General features: G+C 35.1%; 1 protein-coding gene across 1 annotated transcript; it reads left to right on the top strand.

The window, feature by feature from the left end:
- Nucleotides 1-1,407: 1,407 nt before the first annotated feature.
- Nucleotides 1,408-12,879, top strand: LOC111909277 (uncharacterized). The gene is made up of 3 exons (XM_052765039.1): nt 1,408-1,600; nt 11,875-12,308; nt 12,394-12,879. Exons 1-3 carry the CDS (start codon nt 1,408-1,410, stop codon nt 12,877-12,879), a joined length of 1,113 nt encoding a protein of 370 aa, XP_052620999.1.
- The last annotated feature ends 8,697 nt before the right edge of the window (nt 12,880-21,576 follow it).

Genomic DNA, 21,576 nt, shown 5'->3' with positions numbered 1-21,576 from the left:
GAAAATTTCTCAAATCCTCAGTTTGAGTTCAGATACGCCCGAAGGTGCATCCGAGTGCCTCAAACCAAGGCACTCATACCAACTTGTAACGACGTAATTTTTAAAACAAAATTTTCATTTTTCAACAACCAAAATTTTCATATAATAAAAATTCTCAAAAGTATTCCACAATTGTTATTAATTCAAAGCATATCCCAAGATCAAAATCAAGTCTTCTCTCTGTGTGTACGAGTCACGTCGGCACCTTTCCACGGTCCTCGCTAATACCTGAAACACGTAACACAACAACTGTAAGCTTAATTGCTTAGTGAATTCCCCAAAATACCATATACCACACATACGCCTTTCCAGGCCATACTCTATGGGATCTTCCGATCCAGGTGTCTCAGGGGACTTCCGTCCCGGGTCCCGGTAGACCTTTCGGTCCTACCCGTATCGACCTTCCGGTCCGTACCCTCTTGACCGTCCGGTCCTTACCATAAATATCATACATGGCACATACATATCACATAACAACATATAACACATATATCATATCATACAAGACCTTCCGGTCACACATAAGTACCCTTCCAGGTACAGTATAGTGAGAAGACTCACCTCGGATATCTCCGATAGTATCTCGCTCGCGTATACACGGATCTAGCCTCAGCCTAAAACATATTAATCATGTGAATTAATATCGGCTCTCCTGGCTAGACTAGACTCCCATATGTCCTCTAAGAAGGCTAAAAGACCATTTTACCCTTCAAGCAGTCCACTAGTCCAAAAGTTGACCAAACCCTAAAAGTCAACGAAGCCAACGGTGAAACTTTGACCAGACTCGTCGAGTGCACCAATGTGACTCAGCGAGTCCATGCGTGTCCTTCATAATCCTGGCACTTACTTGACTCGCTGATTCAATCCCCCACTCTTTAACTCGTCACTGATCATGAATCGCGAGACAACCCGTCTACGATGCATGGAAACGCCCATGAAGTAGCCGCTCCCGTATCTGAAACGTGCAAGAAATTGAAACGTTTCCGGCAAGTATCGACAATCCAAGAAACGTTTCTCGCAAGTATCGTTCACGTTTCCTTTTTTTGCATGGGCTTTTATTACGTGGTGAATTGGTGATAGAGTAATGGGCTTACATGTCGGTTGCTACTTGCTATTAGTCTATTACGTATTACCCTATAATTACCCTACAATTAGTCGATTAAAGTTTGCAAGGGTAATTGCAGATTGCTTCACCGATCGCTGCTGGGTTTTCCAACTTTTCCTTGCTGATCGATTTTTTTTAGTTTAATTTACTGCCTCTTTCAGTCTTTTGTCGTCATTCAATAAGAGAAGAACAGGAAAAAATAAATTCAAAAGAATCAAAACTCATTCACACATTCACCACTCTCTATTCTCTAATTTGATTATATGGCTTCTTCTCAAGAACAAGAAACACAAGGATCATCTACATCAGTTGATCAACCTCCATTGTGGGACTTTGTGACTAAGCTCTATAAACTTGCTGGAGCAGGAGGATGTTGGAAGTTCAAGTGTAATCTTTGCAGTGAAACCCGACAAGGATCATATTCTAGAGTTAGAGCACATTTTCTTGGCATAAAAGGTAATCTATTATTCAAATTAGTGTGTGTGTGTGTGTGTGTGTGTCTATGTAATTTTCAAATTTTGATTTATGTTATTGACTTATTGTATTGATTCATGAAAAAATGTAAATAAATAAAATTAGAGGCTGCGATTTTTGTTTTGATTCATGTATTTTTTTGCAATTTTTGATTCATGTTATTGTATTGAAGTATTGAACTATTGATTCATTAACAATTGTAATGAAATAAGAGGTTGTGATTTTTGTTTTGATTCATGTATGTAACGCCTGTGTTTCTGGGCTTGCCGTTTTTAGTAATGTAATAGTCTAGGTTAACTTTTGTAACCCGTTTTGAAATAATAGAAGTATATTATTTGATTATTATGTGTTTTGTGCCTAATTGCTTAATTATATGGTTTGATTAATTAAGAATAAAATTAAGCGTCAAAAGTAAAGTATGAGATAAGTCCGATATCTTTACATAAAGTTGTAGTGGTCGAAATGAGGTTTCCGTATATATAAAGAATGCCAAAATCCGAGTTATAACGAAGAAGTTATGACCTGTCGAAGTTTCGCGACAGAACCGGCACGACCCAGTGCGACCCAGCGCGACGTAAATAGTGAATTTAAGGTAGATAGATATCTATCCTTAGTGATCTAAATGAGAATTGAAGATCTCATCGATAGTAGTGCAACGACGGAAAGACAGACGAAAACGGAGTTCAGATGAAGGAGTTATGAATTTCGAAGGGAGTTTTCCTGTCCTGGCCTACTAAAGATAATATATAAGTAATATACTTATAATATATTAAAAATAAAGTCAAAATTAGCCAATGGAGTCTAAACGAGAGTTGTAGAGCATAATCTCACCTTCGCGGCGATATAAAGAACGTCGAAAACGGAGTTTGTATGCGAAAGTTATGAATTTCTGAAGTTCGGGGCGCGAAACCCCAAAACTGTCGGATGCCACGACGTGGCAAATCTTCTGTCACCTCCGGAAGGCCCCCAGATGCAACTTGGGATGACGCTGTTGGGTTTTGAGCATTCTAACACTTCCTAAGTGTACATGCAACCCTAAATACCTTGGATCTATGTTTTCTCTATTATACATGCAAATAAGAACATCCAAGGTATTATCCTAATCTAGCATATAAAACAATGGATATAGTAGGATAGAATACATACCTTTTTGGAGTAGTAAGTCTTCATGAAGCTTGAGTGCTTAGTGCCCGAAGTGTGACACCTCAAATGGAATCACAATCATCAAAACACTTGGAATGACTTGAGAGAATTCTACACTCATCAAAATCGGCTAGCCCTTTCTTCACTATCTCTAGTGGCCAATTTTTCCTCAATAATAAGATGCTTATATAGTTACACAATTAGGGTAAACTCTTAATTGTCATGGCTTTCCATTTCCTTGGATCCATGGGTACAAATACACCATGGAGCATCCATGGACCATCCTATGGGTTTTAGCCCAACTTGATTATCCATGGAGCATTAGCCCACTATACAAGTATGGATGATTTACACAATCAACCCATATATTTAATTAGTCTTCTTTTGATCACTTAATTAATCCTAGATTAATTCTTGATCAATACTAATTAAATAATCTTATTATTCTTATTATTAATATACTAGAACTTATAATATATTAATAACCATAAGTGTCTTATTTCTCTCATTCAAGTGCATGATGGTATGCAACCCAAATGGACCATGCCGGGTCGGGTCAAGTCTTACCAAATATAGTTATGGACTTAGACATTAATCCAACAGTCTCCCACTTGGATAAGTCTAAAACTATTATTGCGTATGACTTCAGGAACCAACCGGCAATCGTAGCTCTCAAAAGCTTCTGTCGAACTCTGACCTTGTCGATGAACTCTGACCTTTGTCAGTGACTTGTCCATTAGATAAGGGATCATATATTCCTCCATTCTAGATATCATATGGACTGAGACATGGATTATAATCATTCTCTCTGTCCATTTGTTGTTTCCCGATTTCCGATTTATGACAACTGACTAATTGAACAAATCAAATCAGTCCTGGCCCGGCCGAGCACTTCCATTTGTCATCATCAAATCATCGAGGGGCCCACAGATATCGCTTTTATCCCGAAGGTAAAAGGAACAGATAAACTTCGACTCATATGGCTTGTTCTACTACTTGTTGAATCATACACAAAGGCACGTTTTATAGCACCGAGTTACCAAATGCGTTTTCGTGCTATCAATGTACTATCAACTCATAGTAACAACTCATATCTCTAGGTTTGAAGAATATAAGATATTATCGTCTCATGATCACTCGTGATAAAATCCATGAAGTGATTCCAATGAGCGCGGGTTGAATCCAATACTCAGAACTTATGAGCACTCATGATTGTTGTAGCCTTGTCCAACACCTTAGACCTCTACAACCCATCATGACAGTCTTAATTCATATCTACTTCCAAAATACGACCGACTGTGGATGGTTTGAATAACTTAGTCATTCCGGAAGAATAACCTAGTTTATTCGGGAAGTCAAAACATGCAAAGTGAAACACAATAATAATTGAATCCAATATGGTATCAACCCTTTGAACATAAATAAAACACCTTTTATTTATCACCATATGATTACACATTATTCATTGTACACTGTTTCAGCTATCAACTTTATTCTTGAATTTAAAACAATAGTTGTCCCATGCTCCAAGCATGTACACTATGTTTTTTTTCAAAACACTAGTCATGCCACACACTAAGTATGCATACTATGTTTGTCTATCATCTTTACTTTGTGAACTAGATCCATTGAACATAACTTCAATGATTCTCTTTTCACACTCCCAAATCCTTACTGCAAATGCAAGAATTCCAAATTCATGCCATTTACTGGAATCTGTCAGATTCTAAACTTATATGCATTGATCCTCTTGTAATGATTATGCACAAAGTCATAAAGACTTGACAACAAACGTTACAGATCATTCCAAAGGAGATCAACTCCTTGGAACCATCCTTCTTGCATTAAGTTTCCTTAATCTTACACAGAGTGAAAATTCTAACTTTGAAACATTTCCAGATTCCATTTTGACTATCACTTCTGAACAAGAGTTGCCTCCTTACAGATTATGTCAATATGGTCCTTCCAGAATTATCACTATACTTCCAACTGTCCTTGAGCAACCAATCTTTGGTAAACCTTAGATTGTCCTCGACAATTGTTTAATCCTTTTAGTCATATCCAGTTCTAAACCTTTTCCCTTCTTAATGCCCCAGGCATTTGGAAAATTTTAGAACGGATGATTATAGCACATGTAATCGATCCTATATCCGAAGCATATGGGACACGATTCATGATGTCTCACATAAAGACTAAACCAGTCTTTTGCTATAATATGTCCATTTCAATTTGCCAGGTTCTCATAATTCAGATTATGAAAAGGGATGCCGTAATCATAATCGAATTTTAGAACGCAAATAATGGACCCATATACAGAATTTCCTTATGTTGAGCCATTCCAACATGAAATTCATATATATGCTTGACTAAATGATTAAAACCTCACGATCTAAGCTTATAGATTTGAGATGAAGCATAATTTCCTCTCCCTTAATTATAGCAAAACAACTTTTCCCAATTGAAACCTTTTGTTTTCTATAATTAACATTGCTAACTTGCAATACTTATCATAATTATCATGCTCCCACTAACATGATGATTATTAGCATAACACTTATGCTCCCACTAGCTTTGACATGTACTCAGAAATCAGCTGACTTTCTTACCAAAGTTCAGATTTCTGATACTAGATTGTTTTGATAAGACTTTATCAAAATCATACACCTTCCCTTAGATAGCACACTTGTGTATCTAAACAATTATGAAGAGGGATGCCGTAATCATAATGTTTAGACCTTTTTGCCACTTCTCACAAGTCCAAATTAGTGTGCCGGTTAACCACACGCGCTCCACTAACGACTTTGAGAATGCAAATATCACAATTGCTATCTAGATAAAATCTACATAGTGAAAGTGTTTCCTCACCATCATTTTCATGAATCGGAGAGAAACCTTATGACACTTAGATTTATATGGTGTATGAGTTCCTACCCATATGAATTTGTCAAACCATAATCACAAGACAAAGATAATGACAAATCCAAAACCATATGGATTGAACTCAATCTTAACTTCTTGCCACCTGGCAGCTCAAGGGCCTGCCATTGCTTCCAAGTTGTTGTGCAACAAATTGAGAACTCTAAGAACTCATATGCAAAGCCAACTTTAACTGGAATGGGCACAGATATGTCAACACGATAGGTTATAAACCTCAAGTCGTGTGCTAGCGAAGAACTTCAGGTTTTATTCTTGATTATTTCTTGAGACTTTCAAGACCTTTAAGACTCCCACTGTCCTCTTGACATATAAGACTCCCTTGTCAAATATCCAAGAGATAGTGAGGATTCTAATCAAGACAAACACTTCACACAATTGGCCTAAGTTGGTCTTTGTTTTATCCAAAACATCACAACTTACTAATTTCAAATGTACAAGAGTAGAAAACTTTTACTCTTACATTTGACAAGTGTTTTAAACCTTCTTTAAGACATGTCACTCAAATGACAATCTTGGAGTATGACTCTAAGACTTGTATTGGAACGAAGTATGACTCATCTTCTTGATTTAACCATTTCAACAATTCAAGTTCCTCTTCTTAGTCATAAGAATGCACTAAGATTTCCTTAGAGAACTAATTTTGATATGGTTTCTTAATCATTAAGATGATCACAAAACTGATACTAAAGTACTCTCCCATCTTTTCAGATTTGAGAAACTTTTATCCTTCTGCCTTATTTGATTCTTCTTATCGATCTTTAGTGGTGGACTTAATCAGTGTACAAGAATGTGTACTCGATCCCTAAGTCCTTTACTTGACTCACAGATCCATGTGAACAAGTAATTAGTCTTAATTTTCCAAAACTTGAAAGTTCTCATTCATCATGCTATACAACTTGCATGATTCCATGTTCCGGTCCAATTGAAACTTGGGTGATGAGAATCTTTCCTTATTTGGTAAATTTAGACATTACCACAAATGAAAGGATCAATTTCATACTTCCACTCTTGCTACTAATGGAATCTTATAAGCAACAAAAATTTCCACAGATGCCATTGTAAGGATATTTTAAAATAAATAAAATCAAAAATTTCCTTTTATTTTAAAACTTTGCGGAAAAACTATCCTTACAATCCATATGAAAACTTGTTGTTATCTATTCCTAAGCAATATCTCATAACTCCTAAGAAGTAGGTCAAGAATCCGATTTTTCAAACTATGCGATAGAAATCCATCTATGCGATCAGATTCAGCATATTCTTACTTTAAGTTTCTTCACTTTCCTTTGATTCTTAAACCATCACCATGCGACCCGGTCACATCATGTTTCAAGAATCTCAGAATAGAAACTTAACAGAGTTAGATAGTGGATTTTACCTGAAGTAGAGTCAAACTTATTGACTTTAACATCCTTAGGTAAATTTGGCAGCTTCGCAACCAATGCCCTTTCTTTGGCAATACAAACATATGGACCCTTTGATAATGGTACATAGGACTATCACAGACTTAGCTTTTTCTCTTTACCATTTGGTCAACCGAGTTGACTATAGCCGATCCCTTTCCATTGGGAAGAGAATGCTTTACTGGATATCCAATGTCATCATTGTCAATGTCCATAAAGTTTTAGGAAGTTGATCTTAACAAATAGATAAGATCATTAAGGGTCTTGTCATAGTCTTTTTCATAGGTGTTCCAAAAGAACTCACTATGTGACTTAGAAAGTAGTTGAACCACCAACTTTCTCAAGACTTTGACACCCAACTCTCCCGGCTTGTCAATATGTGACTACATCTCCAAGATGTGACCACACCTAGACCTTGCCTTGCCTAATAGGGCCTGAGTGACCTTAAACTTTTCAAGAACTTGTGGGATAGGGAGAATAATTTGAAGAGGTGAAGAAGTATGATATCCATGGGACATCATCTTCATTAGGAAACCTTGTTTCAAGAGATTTGGGAAGATCATAGGTGTCTAAACCAGACATCTTTTGGGAGATATTCAAGATAGTTGATTTAAAGTCCTTAATATGACACCCAATATGAAATATTAAGGCTAGGACCCAACAAACTATTTTATAACTTAGAAGAGGTATGCCGTAATCCAAGCTATAAAATATTTGAAGGTAGGTGAATGACGATTCACCAATTTCCACCAAGATAAACGAAATGTATTATTAGGTTTTAATTGGTTTTGAAACTCCTAGATCTTTGAGATTCATTGAACTTTTCAAAGGCATGTTTCAATCTCGAGTGTGCCCTTCAGGTTTTGTGACTGGGATGCCGAGGATCACAAAACAAGGTGTGAAGTAACCATGCAAATCACTTGGTACCCTTAATAAATTACCCCTCAATCGATGTGCCGGTTAACCACACACGCTCCATCGATACTATGATAAATATTAAGTCACCCTTTACCTACCTTGTTAAGTCCAAGTTAGTGTGCCGGTTAACCACACACGCTCCACTAACGACTTAGACAAAGTGTAAAGTGTAATTTCATGGATTAGCACCTTATTCACATTTTTCCTAAGTAACTAAGATTGGGTATTATTAAGAGTTTAGTTACTTAGTATTATCATTAATACTTTTAATGAAGGGAGAATTCTAGTCCTGTCAAACCCGTTCGGCTAACGACCCTCCACCAGTCAAGCAAGCGGTGGGTGAGAGTGGACACCCATTAAGTTGCCATTTTATAGGCAACAACCTTATACCCACCTTATAGACCGGCTTCGTGAATGAGGCGTACTAGCGGTAAGACTGACTTTACTCTTATACATATATATATATTATTAACTTATAATATTATAAAGTATAAGGGTTGAATTTTAACTTTTAAAATTCTAAGGGCTAACTTGGAATTAAAGTATTCATAAGTGAAAACTTTACAAATTCCAAAACTTGAGGGCAAGTATTGAAACTATTCAAAACTAATTAATTCCATAACTTATGTGTTTAAAGTAGTTTTAATCCAAAAACTCTTCAAGTTCCATAACTTGAGGACAAGTTATGGAAGACTTTAAACTAATAAAAGAATTAACTTTTCTTTATTTTATAACTTATGGAATTAATTAAGGTTACACTTATTTTATTTTATTTTATTTTATTAAATGAAGAGACTCTTGGTCCTCCATAACTTGAGGACAAGTTATGGAGTCATAAAACCATTTAATTAGAACTAGACTCTTCATTTTGTAACCTTTGCCAATTTTTATGAGTTTTATGATTCTTAAATGTGACTTTTCATATAACTTGAGGACAAGTTACAAAAACACATTTTAGAATCAATTCTTAGATTAATTTGGATTAAAACCAACTATCACATAATTTTCATCATTAATCCAAATTCACTCATAAAACAAGATAACACAAAAAACTTTTGGTGATCCATAACTTATTCTTAAGTTATGTAATCCTTTAAAACATTAACACCAAATTTTGTAACTCCAAAAAAACTTTGAATCATTTTTTTTAAAACCTTTTCAAATCCATAACTTATGGAGGTTTCAAAAAAAAAATAAAACTTTTTAGATCAAACTTTTAAAACTAATAAAATAATCATATTATTTTATCTTTTATTAAATTTGACCTAATTCAACTCATAAAGCAAATTATTCAAATTTTACAAATAATTAGTTTTTCACAAGAACAAGTAATTATTTTAAAATTTGACAAACTTCATGTTTTTTTTTTTTTCCTTTTTTTTTCAACTTTGAAAATAAAATATTTGCATCAATATAACAGAAAACAACCCGTGGCTCTGATACCACTGTTGGGTTTTGAGCATTCTAACACTTCCTAAGTGTACATGCAACCCTAAATACCTTGGATCTATGTTTTCTCTATTATACATGCAAATAAGAACATCCAAGGTATTATCCTAATCTAGCATATAAAACAATGGATATAGTAGGATAGAATACATACCTTTTTGGAGTAGTAAGTCTTCATGAAGCTTGAGTGCTTAGTGCCCGAAGTGTGACACCTCAAATGGAATCACAATCATCAAAACACTTGGAATGACTTGAGAGAATTCTACACTCATCAAAATCGGCTAGCCCTTTCTTCACTATCTCTAGTGGCCAATTTTTCCTCAATAATAAGATGCTTATATAGTTACACAATTAGGGTAAACTCTTAATTGTCATGGCTTTCCATTTCCTTGGATCCATGGGTACAAATACACCATGGAGCATCCATGGACCATCCTATGGGTTTTAGCCCAACTTGATTATCCATGGAGCATTAGCCCACTATACAAGTATGGATGATTTACACAATCAACCCATATATTTAATTAGTCTTCTTTTGATCACTTAATTAATCCTAGATTAATTCTTGATCAATACTAATTAAATAATCTTATTATTCTTATTATTAATATACTAGAACTTATAATATATTAATAACCATAAGTGTCTTATTTCTCTCATTCAAGTGCATGATGGTATGCAACCCAAATGGACCATGCCGGGTCGGGTCAAGTCTTACCAAATATAGTTATGGACTTAGACATTAATCCAACAGACGCATGCAGTGACGACCAAGCCCACGACGTGGAACAAGGTTGCCACGACGTGGCAAGGGCCAAATTTGCCCTATAAATAGATTTGAAGGGCCAGCCGTTTATGGTTGCTATTTTCTCTCTTCTCTCTCCCGTTTTACATCGTTTTGCATGCCAGAAGTACCCCTAAAGCCCCGGTAATATCCCCGAGACCCGAAGCAAGTCCCGAGATCCCGAAGATCCCGAGAAGTGCGATTCCCGAGTCGAAGCTCTGCCCTCGAGAAGTTCAATTTTTGTAGAGATCTTCCAGATCTGCTGAGGATTACTACTTCTGCAAGTCGTAGTGCTGTCCGATCATCTTTTGATCAAGTGAGTGTATACTACCTTTCATAAACACGATAATTATACAAGTGCGGTTTGAGTGTATTAAGTAAATTGTGGTTTATATGTGTGTGGGTGCAGTTACTTTCTTCTAACAAGTAACTATGAAGTATTTTATGCGATATACTTGCTATGTGTATATTTTGTGATTGTATGCGTGAATGGATATTCACTTTATTCCATCTCATAGATCTGAATTGCTTTCTATGAAATACGTGTTATGTGGTATGCCTCATCTGTTATATGGAATATATATATTGAATGAAAATGATATATAGGTTTTAAACTATGTATGAAAATATATTCTTATCTACTAATATGTTGGGTAGAACATGGGTAGATAGTTGGTGTGTAATAAACAGATGAGAGGCCTCGATGTTGTTGTTGTTGTTGATCTAGTTATTCAGCGGAGTATGGATAACGACCACGGACTCTTTCTAGACAGTCCAGTGGAACGCTAGCAGGTTCATAACCTGTAGGTGTTGTGAACGATGTGTTCACCGGTGTACTCTATCCCCCTCATGGTTGCCTTTAGGATATCTATTGTTGAGGAAACCCCTTCGCAGTGATTTCCGTCCTGATGAAAATCCTAGATTAGGTCCCTTGAGATAGTTGTTGTTTTAGGGACGTAAAGTGAGGATAACGGGAATGGGTAATCGGGATAGTGATTGGTTGGTGAAATTAAATATAACTTATTTATTGTGGGTTGAAAACCCTATATGCTCACCAGGCTCCCAAGCCCGACCCACTCAGTTTTATTTGTATTACAGGAAGTGGCACAAGGGCGTAAGATGGATGGATCATCTTGTTGTTTTGTTTACAAGTCTGTATATGTATATATTTGTTGAATGACTTGTAATGTTTATCGTTTATGCTTTATGGTCTGTATCGGAACATGACATCCCGAGTTTTGATTATATAATGAAATGCATCTCTTGATGAAATGCTTTGATAAATATTATTTTATCATGTTTTGTTTTGGGAACAAATTCCGCAACTCTTTCAAATCAAAAGGATTTACTCTGAAATTATTTAAAAGCATAAATGAAAATCGGTCTTTTCTGGCCGAGATTTTGGGGATGTCACAATGTATTTGTTGCACTTTTGATTCATGTTATTCGATAGAGCTATTTAATTATTTACTCATGAACAATGGTAAAGAAATAAGAGGTTTTTGATTCACTTTCTTGTTTTGATTAATGTAATGTAATTGAATTTATAATGTTAGTGATGAACTTATTTTTTTCGTGTTGTGTAATTGAGAATGTCAATGTTTTTATGTTGTTTAATATAGGTAATGGAATTTCTATTTGCAAGAAAGCAACAACAGCTGACAAACTTAACATGACACAATTAGAAGATGAGTATGAAAAGAAGAAAACCGAGTCACAAGCAAAAGAAGTCCAGTTGCCATGTGAAGCTGGTGTTGGATTTAAGAAAAGAAAAGGTATTTCAACACCTATTGAAAGAGCTTTTGGTGTTAAAATTAGGGACCAACTGGATCAAGAAATAGCTAGAATGTTTTATACTGGAGGTTTACCTTTTAATCTTGCAAGAAATCCACACTATGTCAGGGCTTTTCATTTTGCTGCTAACAACAAAATTGATGGTTATGTACCTCCTGGTTATAATAAGCTAAGAACAACATTACTACAAAAAGAAAAAGATAATGTTCACAAGATATTGGAGCCACTTAGGTCTACATGGAAAGAAAAAGGTGTGACTATTGTGAGTGATGGTTGGAGTGATCCTACAAGAAAACCTCTAATCAACTTCATGGATACCTCAGGCAATGTTCCTTTTTTTTCTAAAGGCAGTGAATTGTTTTGGGGAAGTGAAAGATAGATTTTTTATTGCTGAATTGATGAAGGAAGTCATCAATGAAATTGGTCATGAAAATGTTGTGCAAATCATTACCGACAATGCAGCAAATTGTAAGGCGGCTGGAGAGATTATAGAGAGTCAGTTTCCTCACATCTATTGGACACCATGTGTTGTTCATACACTTAATCTTGCTTTGAAGAACATTTGTTCACCAAGGAATGTGGAAACAAATGAACTAACATATGAACAGTGTCGCTGGATAAAAGAAGTTCATGAAGAGGCGTTTGCAATAAAAAATTTCATCATGAACCATAACATGAGACTCTCTATTTTCACCAAGTTTACTCCTCTTAGGTTGCTTTCTGTTGCTGACACTCACTTTGCCTCCATCATTGTGATGCTTAAGAGATTGAAACTTATCAAAAGGGGTCTTCAAGCTATGGTCATAAGCGAAGAATGGTCTTCTTATAGATGAGATGACACTGAGAAAGAAAACTCTGTGAAAGAATATATTTTGAATGATGATTGGTGGGATAAAGTAATATATATTCTTAGTTTCACTGGACCTATATATGAGATGATTAGAGCTTGTGACACTGACAAGCCATGTTTACACTTGGTCTATGAGATGTGGGATTCTATGATTGAGAAAGTGAAGATTGAGATCTACAAGAAAGAAAAACGTCCGACATCTCAAATAAGTTGTTTTTACGACGTTGTGCATCGTATTTTAGTGGCTCGATGGGCGAAGAATAACACTCCCCTACATTGTTTAGCTCACTCTTTACATCCAAGGTATATGATTTTAAATTATAAACTTGATTTGTATTATATATTTATGTTTTAACTTTTGGATCACTACTAGAAAAAAGGCCTTTTACGACGCTCATTGCGCGTCGTAAAACGCTCAGATGACGCGCAAATGCGCGTCAAGGAAGGCCCTGTCAGAAAGAGAGACGACGCGCATTTATGACGCACATTTACGATGCGCGGTTATGACACGCAATGCGTATCAAGGAAGGCCCTGTCATAAAGGAAGACGACACGCATTTGCGTGTCGTAGCTTTACGACACACGTGTTTATGGCACGCAATGCGTATCAAGGAAGCCTCCGTCAAGAAAGGCCATGTCATAAATGAAGATGACACACATTTTTGCGTATCGTAATTTTAATTTTTTTAAAAAAAATATATATTTATATATTTATTAATTTATAAATTAAATTTGCATTTAATCTCTCATAATAGAAATAAAATACCATATACAAAAAATACAATCCATTGCATAATATTAAATAAAATACCATATATAAAAAATACAATCCATTACATTTAATCTGTATGTATAACAAAGACACATGTGTTAAACTTGTTACCATTAACATCTAATCGTATGGACTCGAGTGTTAAACTTGTTACCATTAACATCTGATTCATAAGTCCTTTCTACAAGATTGTTACCTGCATAAATGAAAACAAACAGGAACATTAACAGCCTAGCTATGACTCTTTTTGTCCCAGAATCTGAATTAAACCACAAGTGATAGCATTAGGCATTAGGAATTAGCATCTAGTTTAGCATACAAATGTCTTACCAACAAAGAAAGACAAAGCAGTATAGCATTAGGCATTAGGCATTAGCATCAGTGTTGGTTAAACACTCTGCATCAGTCAAAACTAAGGCAATTAAGACAATCCATAGTAACATTAGAGTTTCCCTGCACCAGTCAAAAGTATCCCCTATAAAGGATCAGGTAGAAACTCTATTCTCACGTTCAAGAGGTGAAAAAACTCTTCAAGTTCAGATAAGCATCACAAAAATCTGCTTAACTATTTAATTCCCAGCCAAGGGTTAAATACCCCATTAAGAGACCAAAATAATCGGAACCACTGGTACAGTTAAGGATTGCCCTCACAATAAAAGAAACACAAAAACAGGTGGTGCTATGCCCACAGTTACTAAGGAGAAATAAAAATAAATTAATAATATTCTAAAGCACAATCAACATTATGCAAATTATAAGTGAAGGCAACAATGTGACATTCAAAAGTATGCTTTCCCATTTATGCTAACACCTTAAATAAACAAACACAGAGGCCTAAGATCATGAAGTTTCAAGGAAGATGCATACCACATGGTAATATGTTTTTCAGCCAAAACCACGTTCTTTGTAAACTATGATCATGAGCCAGTCATTTACTAGTTCTCTATCTTGGATGTCCATATCCTGACAAAGTAAAATAAGATCTCAAGTAAAATGATGAATACAATAATTATGCAACCAGAACCATAGATAAAATTCAGTTTGACAATTGTAAGAATCACCTGTTTTGTTTTGAGAACAAGGGCTTTCCAAAGATGGCTACTAAAGCGGGGGATAAAAGTTAAAAGAACCTGACTGCATATAATCAAAAACCAACAATTCAAGAATTATTTGATATGCGTACAGTAGTTAATTAATATGTGTTAGCAATAATTTGATCGGTCAGAGCAAGATATAAATATGCTTTCTGGATGTTGACTCTTTGGTCTCCCATTAGCTCAAGAACTTCTTCTCACAGAATCTATATCACTTGAAATGAAACTAGCATAAGGTTTCAACGTCACAATTATTGGTTAGCAATGAAAAAAACTTAACCGCAAGAAATGTCTCATACCAATTGCGTTCATAGAAAAATTGAAAAAAAACTATGGATTAGTGGATGTAGTCATATTTTTCTCTAATTATTTAAGTGCTTGTACCAGATCTATTCCTTGAAAGCTAGAGAAACATTTTTTTTATCAAACAGATGAAACATTGATTCGAAATCTAAACTCCATTGCAACTAATTTTAAAAAGAAAATAAATTAAAGAAAACTTCACAAGTTGAATAGACTCGAATCAAATTTCCAAATCCCAAAGTCGGAAATAACTTCAACATCAAAAACAGGGATGAGGTGATTAACTGCTCCAGCTCGTTAATCACCTCTTCCTGTGGTCTATGAATCAAATCAATCATCCTCCATATCTACACACATCATCATTCAAACAAAACAAACATTTCAACTAATCAATATAAATAACATTTTAATAAAAACTAAAATAATAATAAATAAGTGATATATATACATACCTGTAGAGTTCCACCGCCACCTGTGCTTTCACCATCATCCGACACACTGACAATTGTCCATGGATCATGCGAGTTCCAGTAGAAATCAACCACCTTATCCCTTCAATCATAGCACAATATAATCTTGTTTCAATTTTTATCTATTTTTTTATTTCTGTAAAAAGGAAAACCATTAATTAAAATTAAATATATATACCTATGTACAGAGTGTCTGAACAATAAGCCAGGTGCAAACTTTGAGGCTGGACCAGAACGTTCACCAACCTGTAGACAAACAAACAAACCTTTTATTAAAAAAAACAATTTGTTGGAAGAAAAGAATAGGGGAAAATGGAATAAAAGTAAAAGTGGTTTTTGGTTGAGTTGACACACCTTATTGTGATCCCAGATGTTCAAGACACCATTTTCTGCTAAGCTTCCAAAGATGGATGATTTGTCAGGAGACCACTAAAACATACAAAGTAATTGGAATTTAGAAATAGTGAACAATTGTTCTAGAAAAGGAATCCATAATTCCCTGGAATTCATTAGGCACATCTACTTCAACCCATGTTTCTTGATCAAGCATTGCTTTCAGTTTTGTCATCTATAACAACAATAATAATATTATTAATCAAACAAATTGTTGTTTACCTTCTCTGTTGCAGTTACAAATTATTGTGACATGTTATATATTTGTAAAAAGTCTTGAAGCCTTAGTCTTGGATGCAAAAGAGCACGAACACCAAGAAGTTTTGCCCATCTTCCATGAGCTGCATCACAAGCTGCAAACACTGCTTCTATGTTTTCTCTCAATACATCAGCTCTGTTAAATGACACAGTTGCCCCTGTTAGAAAATTTCTAACAAATAAGCAATATATATATATATATATATATATATATATATATATATATATATATATAATAGAACAGATCACTATTTTCAACCAAGCAAAGTTTGAAGAGTAACAAACCTGTAGCTCATTGAATTCTAGATCATACTGAAAACAGCCTTTTGTACATTAGCCCTTCCTTCCAAATGTTTCCGCTTCTTCATATCTAAAATTAATTATTATAAACTATTAATTAAATTCAATAAAAAAATATTGGGGATTCAATAATAAAATACTTCTCGAGAACTAGTATTGAACAAATTTTTAGGGATCAATGTATAAACAATTTATATATCAAATTAACGTGTAAAAAAATAAAAAATTTCTAAAATTCACAATGTCATGGATCCATTTAGAACAAGTTAAATTAACATACTTGAATAAACATACATTCTCATGGTTGAAAAAAAAAACTAAGAAAACGTATTACCATTTCTCATGGTTGAAAATCGAAGAGTTACAAGCAAAAGATAAAATATAACATGGCCAATGGCCACACTAATTCATCATCAAGAATTATTCAAAACACAAAATCACTACAACTCCTTTTAGTGGTGTGCCTTAGCTGCAACTTTTCTTTGCGAATTTGCCTTTGACTGAAAAATCATTTGCACAAAAAATAGTTAATTTAAGATATTTGGTTAATCGTTATACATACAAAGGGGTATTTTGGTCTTTTAAATGATTGCAATGGAACTAAATTCCATCCATTGGTTAAACACAAACCAGATGTGCCCTAAATTTGACAAAATAAAAACATCTTTGGCCATCAACCATTAAATTAACATGAAAAAATGTAACAATGGATTAAAATTTCAAGAATATCTTACCATTGAGTGCAGCAACACCCACAATTGAATGCATATAGTTAAATCACACATGTAGTCATATAGTGGCACAGAGCACAAATTATTAAAAACATAAAAATACATGTGAATATTATCAAATGAAGCATTTCTCACTTCATAAAACATATGTAATAGGTGCTAAAGACTTAATGATATCTGGGGAATTTCATCGAACACTTGGTGTTCGTCTAAACACCATGGAAAGACAAAGGTAAATTGCAGAAATCAAACACATAAATCACAAAAATGGAGTATAGGAGTTGATAATTCATTGAAATATGAACAAAAACAAAAACAATAGAGATGCACAATGGATTAACATAATAAATCGAGAAGTAAAAAAACAAAAGAACATAAGTCGATTTCGGGATGGAAGTTACCACTATGAAGGCCTGAACATCTTTATTCCTCTCTCTCTCTCTCTTTCTCTCTCTCTCTCTCTCTCTCTCTCTTCTCGTTAAGCTACTGGCGAGACTTGGCTAGCGACCCCTTTGACAGAAGATATCGGGCGGTGTTTAGCGCCCTTAGTGACCCATGACGACCTTCCTAACGACGCCCACTCCTTTGAGCCTGATAATCATATCGAGAGTGCTAGATTCAGATCCGCTTTCTATTCAAATATGCCCAATTTTTTTGCAGGATACGGTCCAAATTTTTACATAAGAACCGCCAAATCATTCAAAAATAGAAAAAGATATGTGAAGGAATGAAAATTAAATTGATTACCTGGGTCTCTAACGCAGAAGTTTCAAAGGTGATGACGAGATGCAATCGGGAAGCTAATGGAGCAAAGTTACGGTTCTTCATATGTGTGTTTTTCGATTTATCTGTGGGGAATCTGAAACAAACGAGAATCAAGATTCACATTCCTAATATTGAGACTTGAGAGTATAATTAGGGTTTTTTCTAACAATTTCAACATCGAGTGGGAGATATGGTGGTTCTAGTGGGTAGAAGTAAGTGGGGGAAGAAGTAGGCGGCAGTAAGGAAGGAGCGTTCATAATTTGGGCAAGAGGGAAAGGAGAAAAAAAGGAAGGTGGGGTTTTTAATTTTTTCAGAATTTCATTTCCCCCTTTCCCCCACTATTAAAGGATGGAACACGCGTTCCATTAAAAAATATAAAGCGACATCCTTAGACGGCGCGCATTCTATTATAGGTGCCCTCCGTGTTTTTTTTAGACACTAATTTAAGGGCGCGCAATAATGCGTGTCTTCTATCCTTAATTTTTTTGAAGAGATGGCATTTTTCTAATGTCACTCTCCTTTGCGTAACATAGATCAATGAGCGTCGTATTTTGCGCGTCGTAAAAGGCCTTTTTTCTAGTAGTGGATGTTGTAGATATTATAGTGATGCATGGTTAATGGAGGATTCTACAAGATGTGATCCACATAGGGATGGAGAAATTTCACAAGAAAGGATGAAATGCTTTCGAAGGTTGTTTCCTAATGATGATGAGTATGGCAGAGTCCTTGATGAGTATGCGATGTTTTCAATGAAGAGTGGTCCTTTTGAAGATTTAACAAGCATTTCAAAGATGGCTACTATGGAACCCAAGAATTGGTGGGTTAACTTTGGTGCTCAAACTCCTTTTCTCCAGACTTTGGCTTTTAGCTTTTAGATTACTTGGACAACCTAGTTCTTCTTCTTGTGCTGAGCGTAATTGGAGTACTTATGCATTTATTCACTCGCTTAAAAGGAACAAGTTGACTACAAGTCGTGCTCAAGACTTGGTTTACATCCACAATAATCTCTGACTTTTGTCAAGGACTCCGAAAGATGATGTAAAGATGTGGGATGTGGGCAGAGATGCTTTTGATTCAATGGAAGACGTCGGGTTTTTGGAGTTTGCAGATCTCTCACTAGATGAACCTGATTTTGAAAATGATTTAATTATTGATAATTAGTTACTTTTGAAATATTTAGTATTTTGGGAATTTAAACTTTACATATTTTGGAATTTCTTTAATATATATATATATATATATATATATATATGTTTTTTCATATTTTTTATATTGTCGTATCTATGCCGTATCTGTATCTTGAATTTTTGAGTTTTGCCGTTTCCCGTTTCCATTCCGTAACCGTTTCCCGTTGCCGTATCCGTTTCCGTGCAACTTAGCAACCCGTCCCAACTCGTTGAGTCCGACTGTTGACTCGGCGAGTTCAGTCGTGAACTCAAGTCCCCTAAATCCCCTCTGACTCACCGAGTCATTTCCTCAACTCAGCGATTCATCAACTTTGTGATCCTCAGGGAAACCCGCTCCTACTCGTCGAGTCTGTTCCTGGACTCGGCGAGTTCATGCCATGCTCAAACTCAAGAGACTTCCTGAGATCAGATCTGTTCCTCTAACCCTTAGATCTAACCTCCCCTAGCTCAATAATCACGTAAAGTCTCTATCTTGATGCACATGCAACGTCTATATGACCATATATGATGATTTAGCCCCAATTACTTCAACCCAAGGTCCTAACCTTCATTGCTCTTCATAAAGCTTGATGAGTAAGGCTCCTTGGACCTCTATGGATCCATATCTAAAGCCTCCTCGCCATAAGGGACTATTTGGACATCAATTTAATCCAACAAAGGGCATACGAAACCCTAAATCCATATACACTTCATAAATCAGAAGATGGATCGAAATGGTACCTCAAATGTGATGATCTTAGCTTCAAATCCACAGAATAGCAACCTTCTTTGCTTCCTCTTGGCTATGACCTCCTTCTTTTTGCTAAACAACACCACAAAGGTCAAGAATGGCTTCCTTTCTCTCTCAAGACGTTCAATCACTCTAGGGTTTCTCTCTATGAACTGGTAGCCGCAAATGAAGGCCATATGGGCCTTTAAATAGGTCCCAAACCCGAGAAATTAGGGTTTCTTCCGTCAGCTCTGGCTCGGCGAGTCGCTCCCCTGACTCGTCGAGTCCCCTCATTAACCACGTCATCCAGCCACGACTAGACTCGACGAGTCTAAGCACCAACTCGTCGAGTCACCTCACATAATTAAAGAAATACAACATAAATTAATATACCTGGAAACAGGATGTTACATGTGTCATGCTCAAGTCGTGATTGTGTGTGTCGTTAAACATGTCCACAAACCATTTCCCTTCTTTATTTTTTGTAATACGAAGCATTTCCTTACAACCGGTTCTTACATCTCTACGACGTTTTTTTTTTCATTTTCATTTGAAGTATTATCATTCTTTCTTTTGAAACCTTCTTTGTTGCACACATATATCTTCCGAAAAGGTTCATTTGTTTCCTTATTTTTATATTTGTGATGGATACGTATACCAAATCCATGTACAAATGAATAATCATTATAAAAATTATACGCATCCCTGTGTGTATCGAACTCCTTTCCAAAAATACTTTCATTGTTCCATTCATTTTCCTCACATTCAACATTTGCATCTTTTAGTTCTTCAGTTGTTTCTAGCAAATCATTTGCATCGACATCTTCCGTTGTATGTTCTTCGATAGGCTCATCTGCTCCAGCTTTAGACATCATTCATTGTATATTACATAAAACAATAACCAACAATTAGAAAATATCATTCACCAAGATTGATCACATATAAACTTTTTATGATTGATCACATATAAACTTTTTATGTATGTTGAGTCTTTCCTAATTCTTAAGTCTATACTCATTTTAATTTTTGTTGTTCATAGTTCTCTTTTTTATCATTCACCAACATTTGGAATAAATAATTCAACAAGAACAAATAAATTTTACAAGTGAATATGTATCTTACAAAAAAATAACTAACGAGCAACAATGCCTTGAATATTCTAACAACAATTGATAACAAACAATTTGATAATCAATAAAGTAGATCAGAATGATTCTGAAAAAGTCGAGCGGCAGCAAATCAACAAAAAATGGTAATTTCAATTGCAATTTCGAACCTTTATACTCTCTTGTGCTATTAAAAAAAAAATACTAATTCTAATTACAAGACAATCAATTTATGAATGTGAGGAATGAATATTTATCTTATAAAAAAAATAACTAACCTGCAACAATGTCTTGAATATGGTGTAGAATATTCAAACAACAACAATCGAGAACAAAAAGAGTTTGACAATCGATTAGCAAAAAATTATAATTTTAATTGCAATTTCAATTTCAATTTCAACGCTTTATACTTTCTCGTTCTAATCACAATACCGATTTCAATTTACAAGACAAGATTTTTTTTCCGGTTAAACATAATCGACTTCTGAAAGTGAGGAAATCATGTGATACCGAAAATAAAGGAAACAAGATACGCTTGAAATATTACGTTATCAAGCAAATCAATTAAGTGTTGAAATTAGCTCAAAACGAC

Source organism: Lactuca sativa, chromosome 1 (assembly GCF_002870075.4).
Source record: "Lactuca sativa cultivar Salinas chromosome 1, Lsat_Salinas_v11, whole genome shotgun sequence".
NCBI classification, from domain to species: Eukaryota; Viridiplantae; Streptophyta; class Magnoliopsida; order Asterales; family Asteraceae; genus Lactuca; species Lactuca sativa.
This window is presented reverse-complemented; position numbering and strand designations above follow the sequence as displayed.